Source organism: Bufo gargarizans, chromosome 8 (genome assembly GCF_014858855.1).
Source record: "Bufo gargarizans isolate SCDJY-AF-19 chromosome 8, ASM1485885v1, whole genome shotgun sequence".
NCBI classification, from domain to species: domain Eukaryota; kingdom Metazoa; phylum Chordata; class Amphibia; order Anura; family Bufonidae; genus Bufo; species Bufo gargarizans.
Genome location: NC_058087.1, coordinates 65153075 through 65167129, shown reverse-complemented (window position 1 = coordinate 65167129; position 14055 = coordinate 65153075). Strand labels below are relative to the sequence as shown.

Genomic DNA, 14055 nt, shown 5'->3' with positions numbered 1-14055 from the left:
CCCAGAACGGACTCAGGTCAGTACACCTGATTACCAATTGCACTTTACTGTTTGGTGCCTAAAGTAACAGAGACTAGCCTAGGCCTTGTATTAGCTAGTTAGATAGAGTTATAGCTTTGTTTGGCCTTACTGTACTGGACTGCAGCGCAGTAATTGACTTGCAGGCTCTGCTGCATCTGCCACCGGTTAGGTGTGTCCTCTATAGCGGCACAGTACGACTTGTAGGCTCTGCTGTGTACTCCAACGGGCTAGGCCTGTCCCTCGGACAGGGACGGTGACTGGGGGCCTGGGGTATTACTTATACTGTTTGTACTTGTGTTAATACTGTTTCCAAAGTAAAGTTTATATTCTTGCATATAAAGCTGGTGTCAGTGTCGCTTTCTTTGTCTGTGACTTTGCTGTATCCTGGGGAGCCCACCCCGGTACACGGCTTACATTATAACGAGACCTGCGTTTCATCATATATTAGTTGCATCCTCCAGCAGAGCATGAGATTTCAAAGACTGGTGTAACATGTCTGCCTTTGATAAATCTCTCCCTTTGATTTACAAATGCTACTCCAGTTTTATTGATACCACGCCCTAGTGGAGTGAGTTTGCAACTTTTTTTTTCAAGTTGCAGTGATGGCTCATTATCATAGCAAACCACACTAACTTTCCCTCCCACTTTTCAAAAATGTAAGAATGTGAAAGTCTGAAAATGTTTCAGCAAGCATCCCAAAAAGTCACAAAGCCCGACTTTTTGAAGCCAGAATTCTGGTGTATAGGGCTTGATAAGTCGCCCCCCCCCCAAACCCCGCCGCCCCGTTGGTTTACTATCTAATCAAAAAATGATATCTGTGGTATACAAAAATATGTTTTTAAATTTCAGTTCCTTAATGGACGAGATCCTTTTTTCTATTGAACTCTACGGAACACCACTCTCTTCTACAGGGAGTGCAGAATTATTAGGCAAATGAGTATTTTGACCACATCATCCTCTTTATGCATGTTGTCTTACTCCAAGCTGTATAGGCTCGAAAGCCTACTACCAATTAAGCATATTAGGTGATGTGCATCTCTGTAATGAGAAGGGTGTGGTCTAATGACATCAACACCCTATATCAGGTGTGCATAATTATTAGGCAACTTCCTTTCCTTTGGCAAAATGGGTCAAAAGAAGGACTTGACAGGCTCAGAAAAGTCAAAAATAGTGAGATATCTTGCAGAGGAATGCAGCACTCTTAAAATTGCAAAGCTTCTGAAGTGTGATCATCGAACAATCAAGCGTTTCATTCAAAATAGTCAACAGGGTCGCAAGAAGCGTGTGGATAAACCAAGGCGCAAAATAACTGCCCATGAACTGAGAAAAGTCAAGCGTGCAGCTGCCAAGATGCCACTTGCCACCAGTTTGGCCATATTTCAGAGCTGCAACATCACTGGAGTGCCCAAAAGCACAAGGTGTGCAATACTCAGAGACATGGCCAAGGTAAGAAAGGCTGAAAGACGACCACCACTGAACAAGACACACAAGCTGAAATGTCAAGACTGGGCCAAGAAATATCTCAAGACTGATTTTTCTAAGGTTTTATGGACTGATGAAATGAAAGTGAGTCTTGATGGGCCAGATGGATGGGCCCGTGGCTGGATTGGTAAAGGGCAGAGAGCTCCAGTCCGACTCAGACGCCAGCAAGGTGGAGGTGGAGTACTGGTTTGGGCTGGTATCATCAAAGATGAGCTTGTGGGGCCTTTTCGGGTTGAGGATGGAGTCAAGCTCAACTCCCAGTCCTACTGCCAGTTTCTGGAAGACACCTTCTTCAAGCAGTGGTACAGGAAGAAGTCTGCATCCTTCAAGAAAAACATGATTTTCATGCAGGACAATGCTCCATCACACGCGTCCAAGTACTCCACAGCGTGGCTGGCAAGAAAGGGTATAAAAGAAGAAAATCTAATGACATGGCCTCCTTGTTCACCTGATCTGAACCCCATTGAGAACCTGTGGTCCATCATCAAATGTGAGAACAGTACACCTCTCTGAACAGTGTCTGGGAGGCTGTGGTTGCTGCTGCACGCAATGTTGATGGTGAACAGATCAAAACACTGACAGAATCCATGGATGGCAGGCTTTTGAGTGTCCTTGCAAAGAAAGGTGGCTATATTGGTCACTGATTTGTTTTTGTTTTGTTTTTGAATGTCAGAAATGTATCCATGTCCTACATAAAACACCATATACTATAGGCTGAGCTGAGCTCGGATTTTACTGCAGCCCTACAACTGTTGTATCTAATTTATTTCATTATTGATTCCTGTATTTATCCATCTTTTATTTATTACATATTTATTTTATGGATTAATTTTGTAATGCATTTGTGTGGAGAGCACATGGCATCAGAATGCCCTTTTAACTGGTAGGTGACATTTTTGGTGCATTTGAAGTTGTAATATTTTATATTTATGGCAATTATTCACCTCTAGGGTACAGCTGCCTGCTTTTTATAATACTGTTTTTTGGCTTTTTTTGGATATATGTTATACATTTTCATAAGGCCTCATGCACACGACCGTTGTGTGCATCCATGGCCGTTGTGCCGTTTCCCGTTTTTTTTTCGCGGACCCATTGACTTTCAATGGGTCCGTGGAAAAATCTGAAAATGCACCGTTTTGCAGCCGAGACTGTGATCCGTATATTCTGTCCGTCAAAAAAATATGACCTGTCCTATTTTTTTGACGGACAACGGTTCACGGACCCATTCAAGTCAATGGGTCCGTGAAAGAACACGGATGCACACAAGATTGGCATCCGTGTCCGTGATCCGTGGCCGTAGGTTACTTTCATACAGACGGATCCAAAGATCCGTCTGCATAAAAGCTTTTTCAGATCTAAGTTTTCACTTCGTGAAAACTCATATCCGACAGTATATTCTAACATGGTGATGGGGACGCTTCTAGTTAGAATACACTACAAACTGTGTATATGACTGCCCCCTGCTGCCTGGCAGCGACCTAACTCTTACAGGGGGCCGTGATCAGCACAATTAACCCCTTCAGGTGTGGCACCTGAAGGGGTTAATTGTATTATCATATCCCCCTGTAAGAGATCAGGGCTGCCAGGCAGCAGGGGGCAGACCCCCCCTCCCCATTTGAATATCATTGGTGGCCAGTGCGGCCCCCCCCTCCCTCCCTCTATTGAAATAATTTGTTGGTGGCACAGTGTGTGGCCCCCCCTTCCTCCCTCTATTGTAATAATTTGTTGGTGGCACAGTGTGCGCCCCCCCCGCCCCCCCTTCCTCCCTCTATTGGAATAATTCATTGGTGGCACAGTGTGCGCCCCCCTTCCTCCCTCTATTGTAATAATTCGTTGGTGGCACAGTGTGCGCCCCCCATCGCCCCCCCTTCCTCCCTCCATTGTAATAATTCGTTGGTGGCACAGTATGCGCCCCCCCCCCCCCGCCCCCCCTTCCTCCCTCTATTGTAATAATTCGTTGGTGGCGCACACTGGCCACCAACAAATTATTACAATAGAGGGAGGAAGGGGGGGCGGGGGGGGCGCATACTGTGCCACCAACGAATTATTACAATGGAGGGAGGAAGGGGGGGCGATGGGGGGCGCACACTGTGCCACCAACTAATTATTACAATAGAGGGAGGGGGGGGCGGGGGGCCGCACACTGTGCCACCAACCTATTATTACACTAGAGGGAGGGAAGAGGGGGGCCGCACTGGCCACCAATGATATTCAAACTGGGGAGGGGGGGTCTGCCCCCTGCTGCCTGGCAGCCCTGATCTCTTACAGGGGGATATGATAGTACAATTAACCCCTTCAGGTGCGGCACCTGAGGGGTTAATTGTGCTGATCACGGCCCCCTGTAAGAGATCGGGTGCTGCCAGGCAGCAGGGGGCAGTCATGTACACAGTTTGTAGTATATTCTAACTAGAAGCGTCCCCATCACCATGGGAACGCCTCTGTGTTAGAATATACTGTCGGAAATGAGTTTTCACGATCTAACTCATATCCGACAGTATATTCTAACATAGAGGCGTTCCCATGGTGATGGGGACGCTTCAAGTTAAAATATACCATCGGATTGGAGAAAACTCTGATCCGATTGTATAAAAGGGACTCCAGACTTTACATTGAAAGTCAATAGGGACGGATCCGTTTGAAATGGCACCATATTGTGTCAATGTCAAACGGATCCGTCCCCATTGACTTGCATTGTAATTCAGGACGGATCCGTTTGGCTCCGCACGGCCAGGCGGACACCAAAACGACTTTTTTTTCATGTCCGTGGATACTCCAGAAATCAAGGAAGACCCACGGACGAAAAAACGGTCACGGATCACGGACCTACGGACCCCGTTTTTGAGGACCGTGAAAAAATACTGTTGTGTGCATGAGGCCTAATAATGCTTAAAACATATGTGCTCTTTTAGCTGGTAGATAACATCTCGGCAGTAGACACCCAGTGAGCCCCCCTATGTTCCATTTGTATGGTCCTTTTTAAAGGGGTTTTCCGAGATATTTTAACCGATGACTTTTCCTCTGGATAGGTCCTCAGTATCTGATCGGTGGGGGTCCAACACCAGGAATCCCCACTGATCAGCTGTTTCAGAAGGCACCCGCGCTTGAAGTAGAGTAACAAGGTCAGCTCTATCCATCTTCAGTGGGGCTGAGTTTCGCCTAGGCCATGTGACCGATGAATGTGACATCACATGGCAGCTCTAGTATCAATGTCTTCTCAAACAGCTGATCGGTGTCAGACTCTGACCAATCAGATACTGATGACCTATCCAGTGGATTTTGGAAAACCCCTTTAAGGGTAATATGTGACTAAAATGTAATTTGTTAACTATTCATATTATTACTGCCCAGTGATTTCCATTATTCAGACATACAGTAGGTCAAAAAGAACTGGATAAAGCTCAACTTTTGAGTTGAAATGTCACTATTTTTGTATGCACAATGCAACAGCGCAATAAAAGGTGAACTTTTGCATAGTTAAATACTTGTAGTTGCTTAGGTTATAGAAAAAGACACAGGTCCATCAAGTTTAACCTTTTTCAGATCAATTATACAACATCCATTGCTAAATTATGTATAGCTCTGGATGCCATTTTCAAATAGATAAGCTTATACAGTAGCTTACTTTCGAATACTGCAATAGATGCTGCTATCTTCCTTGAATCTTTTCCAAATTGCTGCCTGGAAGTGGACTTCCCTTCATTGACCACATTTGTTGCCATAAATTATATTTTAATGGAAGTCCTTTGGGCGTATACTGTATATTTGGCTGGTATATATTATTCAATATACTGTTGCCTCAATTGTATTGTAATAGCATGATGTGTGGAGTGGGTAGTTCCCGCCTCAGTGGGTGTAAGGTGCATCATACAGCTGACGCCATGCTACAATAGATCACCTCAAATGTTGTGATCCATGCTGACCGTGGTAATACTGGGGAAAGGGGCTTCCCCTGTAAGCCGGTTGGAAGTGTTGAGCAATTTCTGTGAAAATTTGTTTCGGTGCGAAACTGAATTTCCGAAGTGCTTTGTGGTAGCAAATTGATTTTCCATGAATGGCAGGAAAAAACAAAAACAAAAAAATCATACTTAACTAAAGACAGGCCAGCTGCCGCCACCTTGATTGAGGATCTCGTGTTCAACAATGATCGCGGCATCTGACCGTCACATTGAGGCCTTTCAGGGGTTAATCAGGGGTTAACATACAGTGCTCACCATTTGCTTGCGGAGAGGCCATCACAACCATCTTGATTGAAGAAAAAGTGAAAAATCTTGTGTGAGCTGACTTAATGATGTCATCACGCTGGTGGGATGTGGTGATGTCATCACTGATGACCTCACCATGCGCGGGCCAGCGTGATGATGCGGTGACAACACACAACAGCACGAGCGAGATTGGGTGTGTTTTCTTCAATCAAGATGGCCGTGAGAAAATGGACGAGGTGAGTATTTTTTTTTTTAAACACCATTTCAGGAAAAAATGTATTCATTAGCACAAAGCACCAGGAAATTCGGCTTTGTGGCGAATCAAATTTTTCCTGAAATTTGGATCAAACTCAAATTTTTTTTCCACTTCGCTCAAAACTAGACGAAATGACAATGGGCCATAAAATTTTAGGGTGAATCAAACCAGCAATTTTTGAATCTTCCTTGGTGCTTGGTGGCAGGAGCTTACCTCTGTCTCCAGGAACCTGCGCAAGGCTCTCTTCTTTTTAATGCTCTTTCTGCGAATGTAGACTGCGAAGGTTAGTCCCATGATGACTATAATAAATAACCCTCCGATAACACTTGCTGCGATCAGGGGAGTCCTACAATTAAAAACAGAAAACATAGGATATGGTATATAGCTGCCAAAGCAGTGACGACACAGACAAAAATTGGAACCGCATATTGACAGGAATACTAGCAATAACAATGTATCAGAGAAATAATACAACAGAGTATTACAGTCGTTTTCTTCCCAATATTGATACTGTTATTGATTATCTGATATTGACCACCATCTTTTGCTTATGTCATTGAACATCTTAATACTTTCCATCATTTGTGTTTCTTTTATCTTCAGCATATTCTGCAAGACTTTCACATGGGCGAGCTTTCCGCACGGGTGCAATGCTTGAGGTGAACGCATTGCACCCGCACTGAATCCGGACCCATTAATTTCTAAGGGGCTGTGTACATGAGTGGTAATTTTCACGCATCACTTGTGCGTTGCATGAAAATCGCAGCATGCTCTATATTGTGCGTTTTCCACACAAAGCAGGCCCCATAGAAGGCCCCTTTCACACAGGCGAGTTTTCCGCGTGGGTACAATGCGTGAGGTGAACGCATTGCACCCGCACTGAATCCGGACCCATTCATTTCTATGGGGCTGTGCACATGAGCTGTGATTTTCACGCATCACTTGTGCGTTGCATGAAAATTGCAGCATGCGCTATATTGTGCGTTTTCCACGCAACGCAGGCCCCATAGAAGTGAATGGGGTTGCATGAAAATCGCAAGCATCCGCAAGCAAGTGCGGATGCGGTACAATTTTCACGCACGGTTGCTTAGAGACGATCGGGATGGAGACCCGATCATTATTATCACTCTGGTTATCACATGGTCCATCACATAATCCATCACTATGGTAAAGATCATGTGATGGACCATGTGACGACCGTAGTGACGTCACCACAGGTCCTTTTCCTATATACAGCAAAGAAGAAGACAGAAGAGAGGCCGGCTGTGCGAGCAAGTGGATTAAGGTGAGTTAAATAATTTTTTATAATTTTTACATTTTTTAACCCCTTCAGCACTATTTTACTATGCATTCTGTATTAAGAATGCTATTATTTTCCATTATAACCATGTTATAAAGAAAATAATAAAATCTACACAACCCCGACCCCAAACCCGAACTTCTGTGAACAAGTTCGGTTTTGGGTACCAAACATGCCCATTTTTTCTCACACGCATGCAAAATGCATTACAATGTTTTGCACTCACGTGGAAAAATCGTGCATGTTCCCGCAACGCACCCGCACCTTTTCCCGCAACGCCCGTTGTAGCCTTAAAGTTGTAGCTACATTTTTTATTTGTTTGACCACTTCATTATCAGAGGGCTTACCACCCTTCAGCATCCAGTCAATTTTGGCAGATTTTTTATTTTTTATTTCTGCATTTAGAATCATAACTTTCTTATATACCCATTGACATAGCTCTATGAGATTTTAAGGTACATATCATTTATTGATTATTACCTTTATTGAGTGCGATGGAATTGGGAAAAAAATCTGAAATTTCACAGCTTTTTTAATTTTTTCAGGCTACTTTCAGACTGGCATTTTGAATTCTGTTTGTGAGATCTGTTTCAGGGATCTCACAAACGGTTCAAAACGGATCAGTTAAGCCCCAATGCATTCTGAATGGATAAGGATCAGTTCAGAATGCATCAGTTTGTCTCCATTCAGCCTCAATTCCGCTCTGGATGCGGACACCAGAATGCTGCTTGCAGCGTTTTGGTGTCCGCCTGGCGATGCAAAGCCAAACTGATCTGTCCTGACTTACAATGTAAGTCAATGGGAGCGGATCCGTTTTCTGACACAATATTTTCTGACACAATATGGTGCAATTGAAAACGGATCTGTCCCCCATTGACTTTCAATGTAAGTCAGGACGGGTCCGTTTTGACTTTGTTCTTCATAATGCAAACGGATCTGTTCTGAATGGATACAATTGTTTGCATTATAGGTGCGGATCCGTCTGTGCAGATACCAGACGGATCCGCACCTAATGCAGGTGTGAAAGTAGTCTTACATGTATTTTACCATGCAGCATAAATGCGGCAATAATAGCACATTTTAAGTGAAAAAAAAAAATCCATATTCCAAGAGCCATAACTTTTTTTTTATCTTCCAGTCAAGGTACGGTAGCTGTATGTAGGCTTGTTTTTTTTGCTGGACAAGTCTTGTTTTTTTAAAAGATCCATTTTTTGGTACATATAAAATACTGATTAACTTTTAATATTTTCTTGACGGTGATTAAAAAGTAATTGTGTTTTTTTTTTTTATTACCATGTCATGTTCATTTTATTTGAAGGGGTTGTAACAATTGCAAAATTAAAATACTTTTTGTCAATTTTATTTAGCATGAACACTTTAAAAAAAAATTGTTTTAGCAAACTTCCTTGTACTTGCAAGTGAACGTTTAACGTTTATTTGAAATAAACAGACTTAAATTGACGCATCGGCCCTGGATCATTGGAAGACCTTTGCTATATCTGACACAGTTCTTCCGCACCTTACCATAACCAGAAGTGATCAGTTTTCTTATCCTTAATTAATTCTACCAATTGATGATCAATAGAAATGAATTGCCACATTAGTGTTTGCTATTTACAAGGTTTTTAATGAACTTATTATCCTTACGATTTTAATTAGAGGTCACCGGTGATGTTAAGTGGTAAAGCAGTAACACTTTATTGCTCTGCCAATGTGTGTCTAACAGAGAATTAGGCTAGGTCTACACGACGACATTTGTCGCGCGACATTTTGTTGCACTAATGTCGCGCGACAATTTTTATAATGGCAGTCTATGGTGTCGCACTGCAACATGCGACATGCTGCGACTGCGACGCGACAGTCGCAGAAAATCCATTCAAGATGGATTTTTCTGCGACTGTCGCATCGCAGTCGCAACATGTCGCATGTTGCAGTGCGACACCATAGACTGCCATTATAAAAATTGTCGCGCGACATTAGTGCAACAAAATGTCGCGCGACAACTGTTGCGCCCTATCTGTCGCGCGACTTTTTGTCGCGCGACAAATGTCGTCGTGTAGACCTAGCCTTAGGGCCGCTTCACACGAGCGGATGCCGTGCGTGGCATCCGCTCCGTGAAAGAGTGCCAAGACCCGCTGCAGACTGCAGAGGCACGGAGCGGTAACATGACTGTTAATGCTCCGTGCCTCTCTGTGATCTCTTTACTACGAAATCACAGTGACAACTGTGATTTCGTAGTAAAGAGATCACAGAGAGGCACGGAGCATTAACAGTCATGTTACCGCTCCGTGCCTCTGCAGTCTGCAGCGGGTCTTGGCACTCTTTCACGGAGCGGATGCCACGCACGGCATCCGCTCGTGTGAAGCGGCCCTTAGGGTTTTAAATACACCTATGTCTCGTCTCAGCAATCATCAGGTTTATCCCTGATAAAGCAACCTATGAAAAGTCTGTGCTACTACACAGCTAATAGAGAGGGGGCTTTCTATGCACGCAGGGTCGGACTGGGACACCAGAGTACCAGAGGATCAGACAATAATGGACCCCTATTAAAACAGGGTCTTTAAGGTCCTATATACACATAGGGTAGGCCCAAATGACTTCAGTCTGACGCTGTATGCATAGAGAGGGGCAGTTATCTGGAACAATACGCTAATTACAAAGACGCTGCAGTTTGATTCCTCTTTGTGCATTAGTTGTACTACACAAGGAGTCCAAGGTTTCATATTATTTAAAATACTTAGGAACCTCAGTGTTTTCATCTTATGATTGATGTAAAAAAAATTAATCCCAAATCATATAATACATGACAAATCTGGAACCAGCCCTGTACCTCACATGGATCCAAAGATCTCCCCATTTATTACTCAAATTGTTCTACTAGATTCTGATCAGTCTGTCAGCTCAGGAGGTGTGACCTTTCTGCTGCTGCTCTCTCCCTGTTACAGCTGAGAGAGGATGTCCTGTCTGTACAGCTTTCTCCCTGTCACAGCGCAGGGGTCATGTCCTTTCTTCTGCAGCTTTCCCTCCGTAGCTTTCTAATAGTAGACCTGGCTGTTGGCAGTTAAAGCATGAAACTGAGCCTGTGCGGCCATCGTGCACATTGCCATACAGATTAAACACTAGAGGGCACCATTGTAATGACATAAAGAGAATATCTCACAATTGGAGCATTTTTGTAATGGAAAGTAAATAACAAAATTAATTAGTTTTTCGTTCTGAATTGCATGACAATAACAGTTAATGGTGGCACAACTCCTTTAATTTAGTATGAATTGCATGCCAATTCAGCCAGGATACAATACAAGAAGGTGAAGAATTACACAAAAAATGCTCTAATGCTCTCCCAGCATGGGTGCCTCAAGCAAAGATTAAAGGGGTTGTACAGACATAAACTCCTGCTAGATTTTCAGGCGTAGACAGACACAACTACACTTTGGGCAGTCAGCCTGTCAAAAAAAAAAACTGGCCAACGTGCAGTAAGTATTTTGCAGAGGTCCCAATAATTAGAAAAGGACCTTATCAGACAGTTACCTCAGAAACTTAAAGTCCTGGTTGAGTCTCTCCACGCCCAATGACAGGCACCGGATCATGCCTGGACAACCCCTACAAAATCAAGCTCCATAAACACCACCTGGAGAACATGGTGCTTGTTTGCCATCATCTCATATGAGATGATCCTTGGTATTATTTCTCACATCCTTGTTCATAAATATCATTGGATCTGTAGAGAGGAGATCCTTACAAAACCTCCTCCCCAACCTATTCAGCCAAAATGTTCTGGGATTCGTTGGTGGACCATTCCTACTCAGTTCATGTTGACTGTTGGGCGAGCATGCTCGGCTGAACACCATTTTCACTCGAGCATCACGGTGTTCGGCCAAACACCGCGTGTGCTCGAGCGCGATGCTCAAGTCTCCCCCCCGCACGTTTGTTGGCTGCTATGCAGCCAATAAACGTGTGGGGAAGTACTGGCACCTACTGTAATGCCGTAGCCATGTTGGATACTGGCATTACAGCGATTGGCTGGCCGGAACGCGTCATCGGGTGCTATATACAGACGTGGACAAAATTGTTGGTACCCTTTGGTCAATGAAAGAAAAAGTCACAATGGTCACAGAAATAACTTTAATCTGACAAAAGTAATAATAAATTAAAATTCTATAAATGTTAACCAATGAAAGTCAGACATTGTTTTTCAACCATGCTTCAACAGAATTATGTAAAAAAATAAACTCATGAAACAGGCATGGACAAAAATGATGGTACCCCTAACTTAATATTTTGTTGCGCAACCTTTTGAGGCAATCACTGCAATCAAACGCTTCCTGTAACTGTCAATGAGACATCTGCACCTCTCAGCAGGTATTTTGGCCCACTCCTCATGAGCAAACTGCTCCAGTTGTGTCCGGTTTGAAGGGTGCCTTTTCCAGACTGCATGTTTCAGCTCCTTCCAAAGATGCTCAATAGGATTGAGGTCAGGGCTCATAGAAGGCCACTTTAGAATAGTCCAATTTTTTCCTCTTAGCCATTCTTGGGTGTTTTTAGCGGTGTGTTTTGGGTCATTGTCCTGTTGCAAGACCCATGACCTGCGACTGAGACCAAGCTTTCTGACACTGGCTAGTACATTTCTCTCTAGAATTCCTTGATAGTCTTGAGATTTCATTGTACCCTGCACAGATTCAAGACACCCTGTGCCAGACGCAGCAAAGCAGCCCCAGAACATAACAGAGCCTCCTCCATGTTTCACAGTAGGGACAGTGTTCTTTTCTTGATATGCTTCATTTTTTCGTCTGTGAACATACAGCTGATGTGCCTTGGCAAAAACTTCGATTTTTGTCTCATCTGTCCACAGGACATTCTCCCAGAAGCTTTGTGGCTTGTCAACATGTAGTTTGGCATATTCCAGTCTTGCTTTTTTATGATTCGTTTTCAACAATGGTGTCCTCCTTGGTCGTCTCCCATGTAGTCCACTTTGGCTCAAACAACGACGGATGGTGCGATCTGACACTGATGTTCCTTGAGCATGAAGTTCACCTTGAATCTCTTTAGAAGTCTTTCTAGGCTCTTTTGTTACCATTCGGATTATCCGTCTCTTAGATTTGTCATCAATTTTCCTCCTGCGGCCACGTCCAGGGAGGTTGGCTACAGTCCCATGGATCTTAAACTTATGAATAATATGTGCAACTGTACTCACAGGAACATCTAGTTGCTTGGAGATGGTCTTATAGCCTTTACCTTTAACATGCTTGTCTATAATTTTCTTTCTGATCTCTTGAGACAGCTCTTTCCTTTGCTTCCTCTGGTCCATGTCGAGTGTGGTACACACCATATCACCAAACAACACAGTGATTACCTGGAGCCATATATATAGGCCCAATGGCTGATTACAAGGTTGTAGACACCTGTGATGCTAATTAGTGGACACACCTTGAATTAACATGTCCCTTTGGTCACATTATGTTCTGTGTTTTCTAGGGGTACCATCATTTTTGTCCATGCCTGTTTCATGAGTTTATTTTTTTACATAATTCTGTTGAAGCATGGTTGAAAAACAATGTCTGACTTTCATTGGTTAACATTTATAGAATTTTAATTTATTATTACTTTTGTCAGATTAAAGTTATTTCTGTGACCATTGTGACTTTTTCTTTCATTGACCAAAGGGTACCAACAATTTTGTCCACGTCTGTAGCACCCGATGACATGTGGTTCGGCTCACTCTTAGTCAGGGAGAGCTGCAGCACAAGAGACAGATAGTGTAGGGACAGGAATTGTTTAGTGTTTCAAGGTGTTAGAGACCCAAAATTCCTTTTAAGGACTATTGTTTTATCTGGCTGCTATCTATATTATTAGGACAACCTGCGCTAAATTGCAGGCAATTGTTTGGCTGCTGCTGACAGGGACATGCTACATCTGTTGTGTTACATTAGCGCATCCTAAACATCTGTGACATTCAGTGCAATTGTTTGGCCACTGGTGACAGCGACATTACCTGCGCTACATCTCCTGTATAACGTTTGTGCATCCTAAATATCTGTCACATTCAGTCTCATTTATTTGCACATACACTTGAAAAATCTGTTCTACTGTACGTGTGACATACTTGCAAGCATATATACCATTTAATATGCTCAAGGCGAGCAGTAAGAGAAAGGGAAGTGGCCGTGCTGCTGAGGATGCACGCAGAGGCCTGTGGCCCTGGGCAGGGTGAAACTGTGCCTGCTGCCAGAGCACAAGAAACACACTCATCCACGATACCTAGCTTTATGTCCCAGTTTGTAGGGCGGCATAGGACACCACTCTTGATGTCAGACCTGTGCGACCAGGTGGTCGGTTGGATTGCAGCAGATAATGCTTCCAGTCAGTTAAGCACCACCCTGTCTTCCACAAAGTACAGTGTCAGTAGCCAAGAGTCTGGTCAACAGAATACTCACCCTGATCCTCCTTCGTCCCACAATGGAGAGTCTTGGAAAACAAGTGATACCACACTCGGATATTCTGAGGAGCTCTTTTCATCGCCATTCCTTGATCTCCTCATGTCCCTGCTTGAAGAGGGACATGAGGAGATCTTGTGAACTGATTCCCAAACTCTTGAGCTTCCACAGTCAGAAGAAGATGACGGTGGGGAACGGCAATTAGTGTTTCACCAGGTGGATGATGTTGATGAGACAAAGTTTCCAATAAGTCAATGACAATTAGTGTCTCAAGAGGTTGATGATGAGACACAGTTGTCAATAAATTAGGTTCTTGTTTTGTCAACAAGTCAGGAGGATGACCAGAGTGAGGAAGTAGAA

The 14055-nt window shown here is 43.6% G+C and overlaps 1 protein-coding gene across 2 annotated transcripts in view; it reads right to left on the bottom strand.

Annotated features, from left to right (window-relative positions):
- The window catches only part of ERBB4 (erb-b2 receptor tyrosine kinase 4), a 1102749-nt gene that overhangs the window by 206790 nt on the left and 881904 nt on the right, over positions 1-14055 (bottom strand). For both annotated transcript variants that reach the window (XM_044302570.1, XM_044302571.1), the window contains exon 17: positions 6175-6307. In XM_044302570.1, the coding sequence (XP_044158505.1) occupies positions 6175-6307 (133 nt within the window). The remainder of the gene's footprint in view (positions 1-6174; positions 6308-14055) is intronic.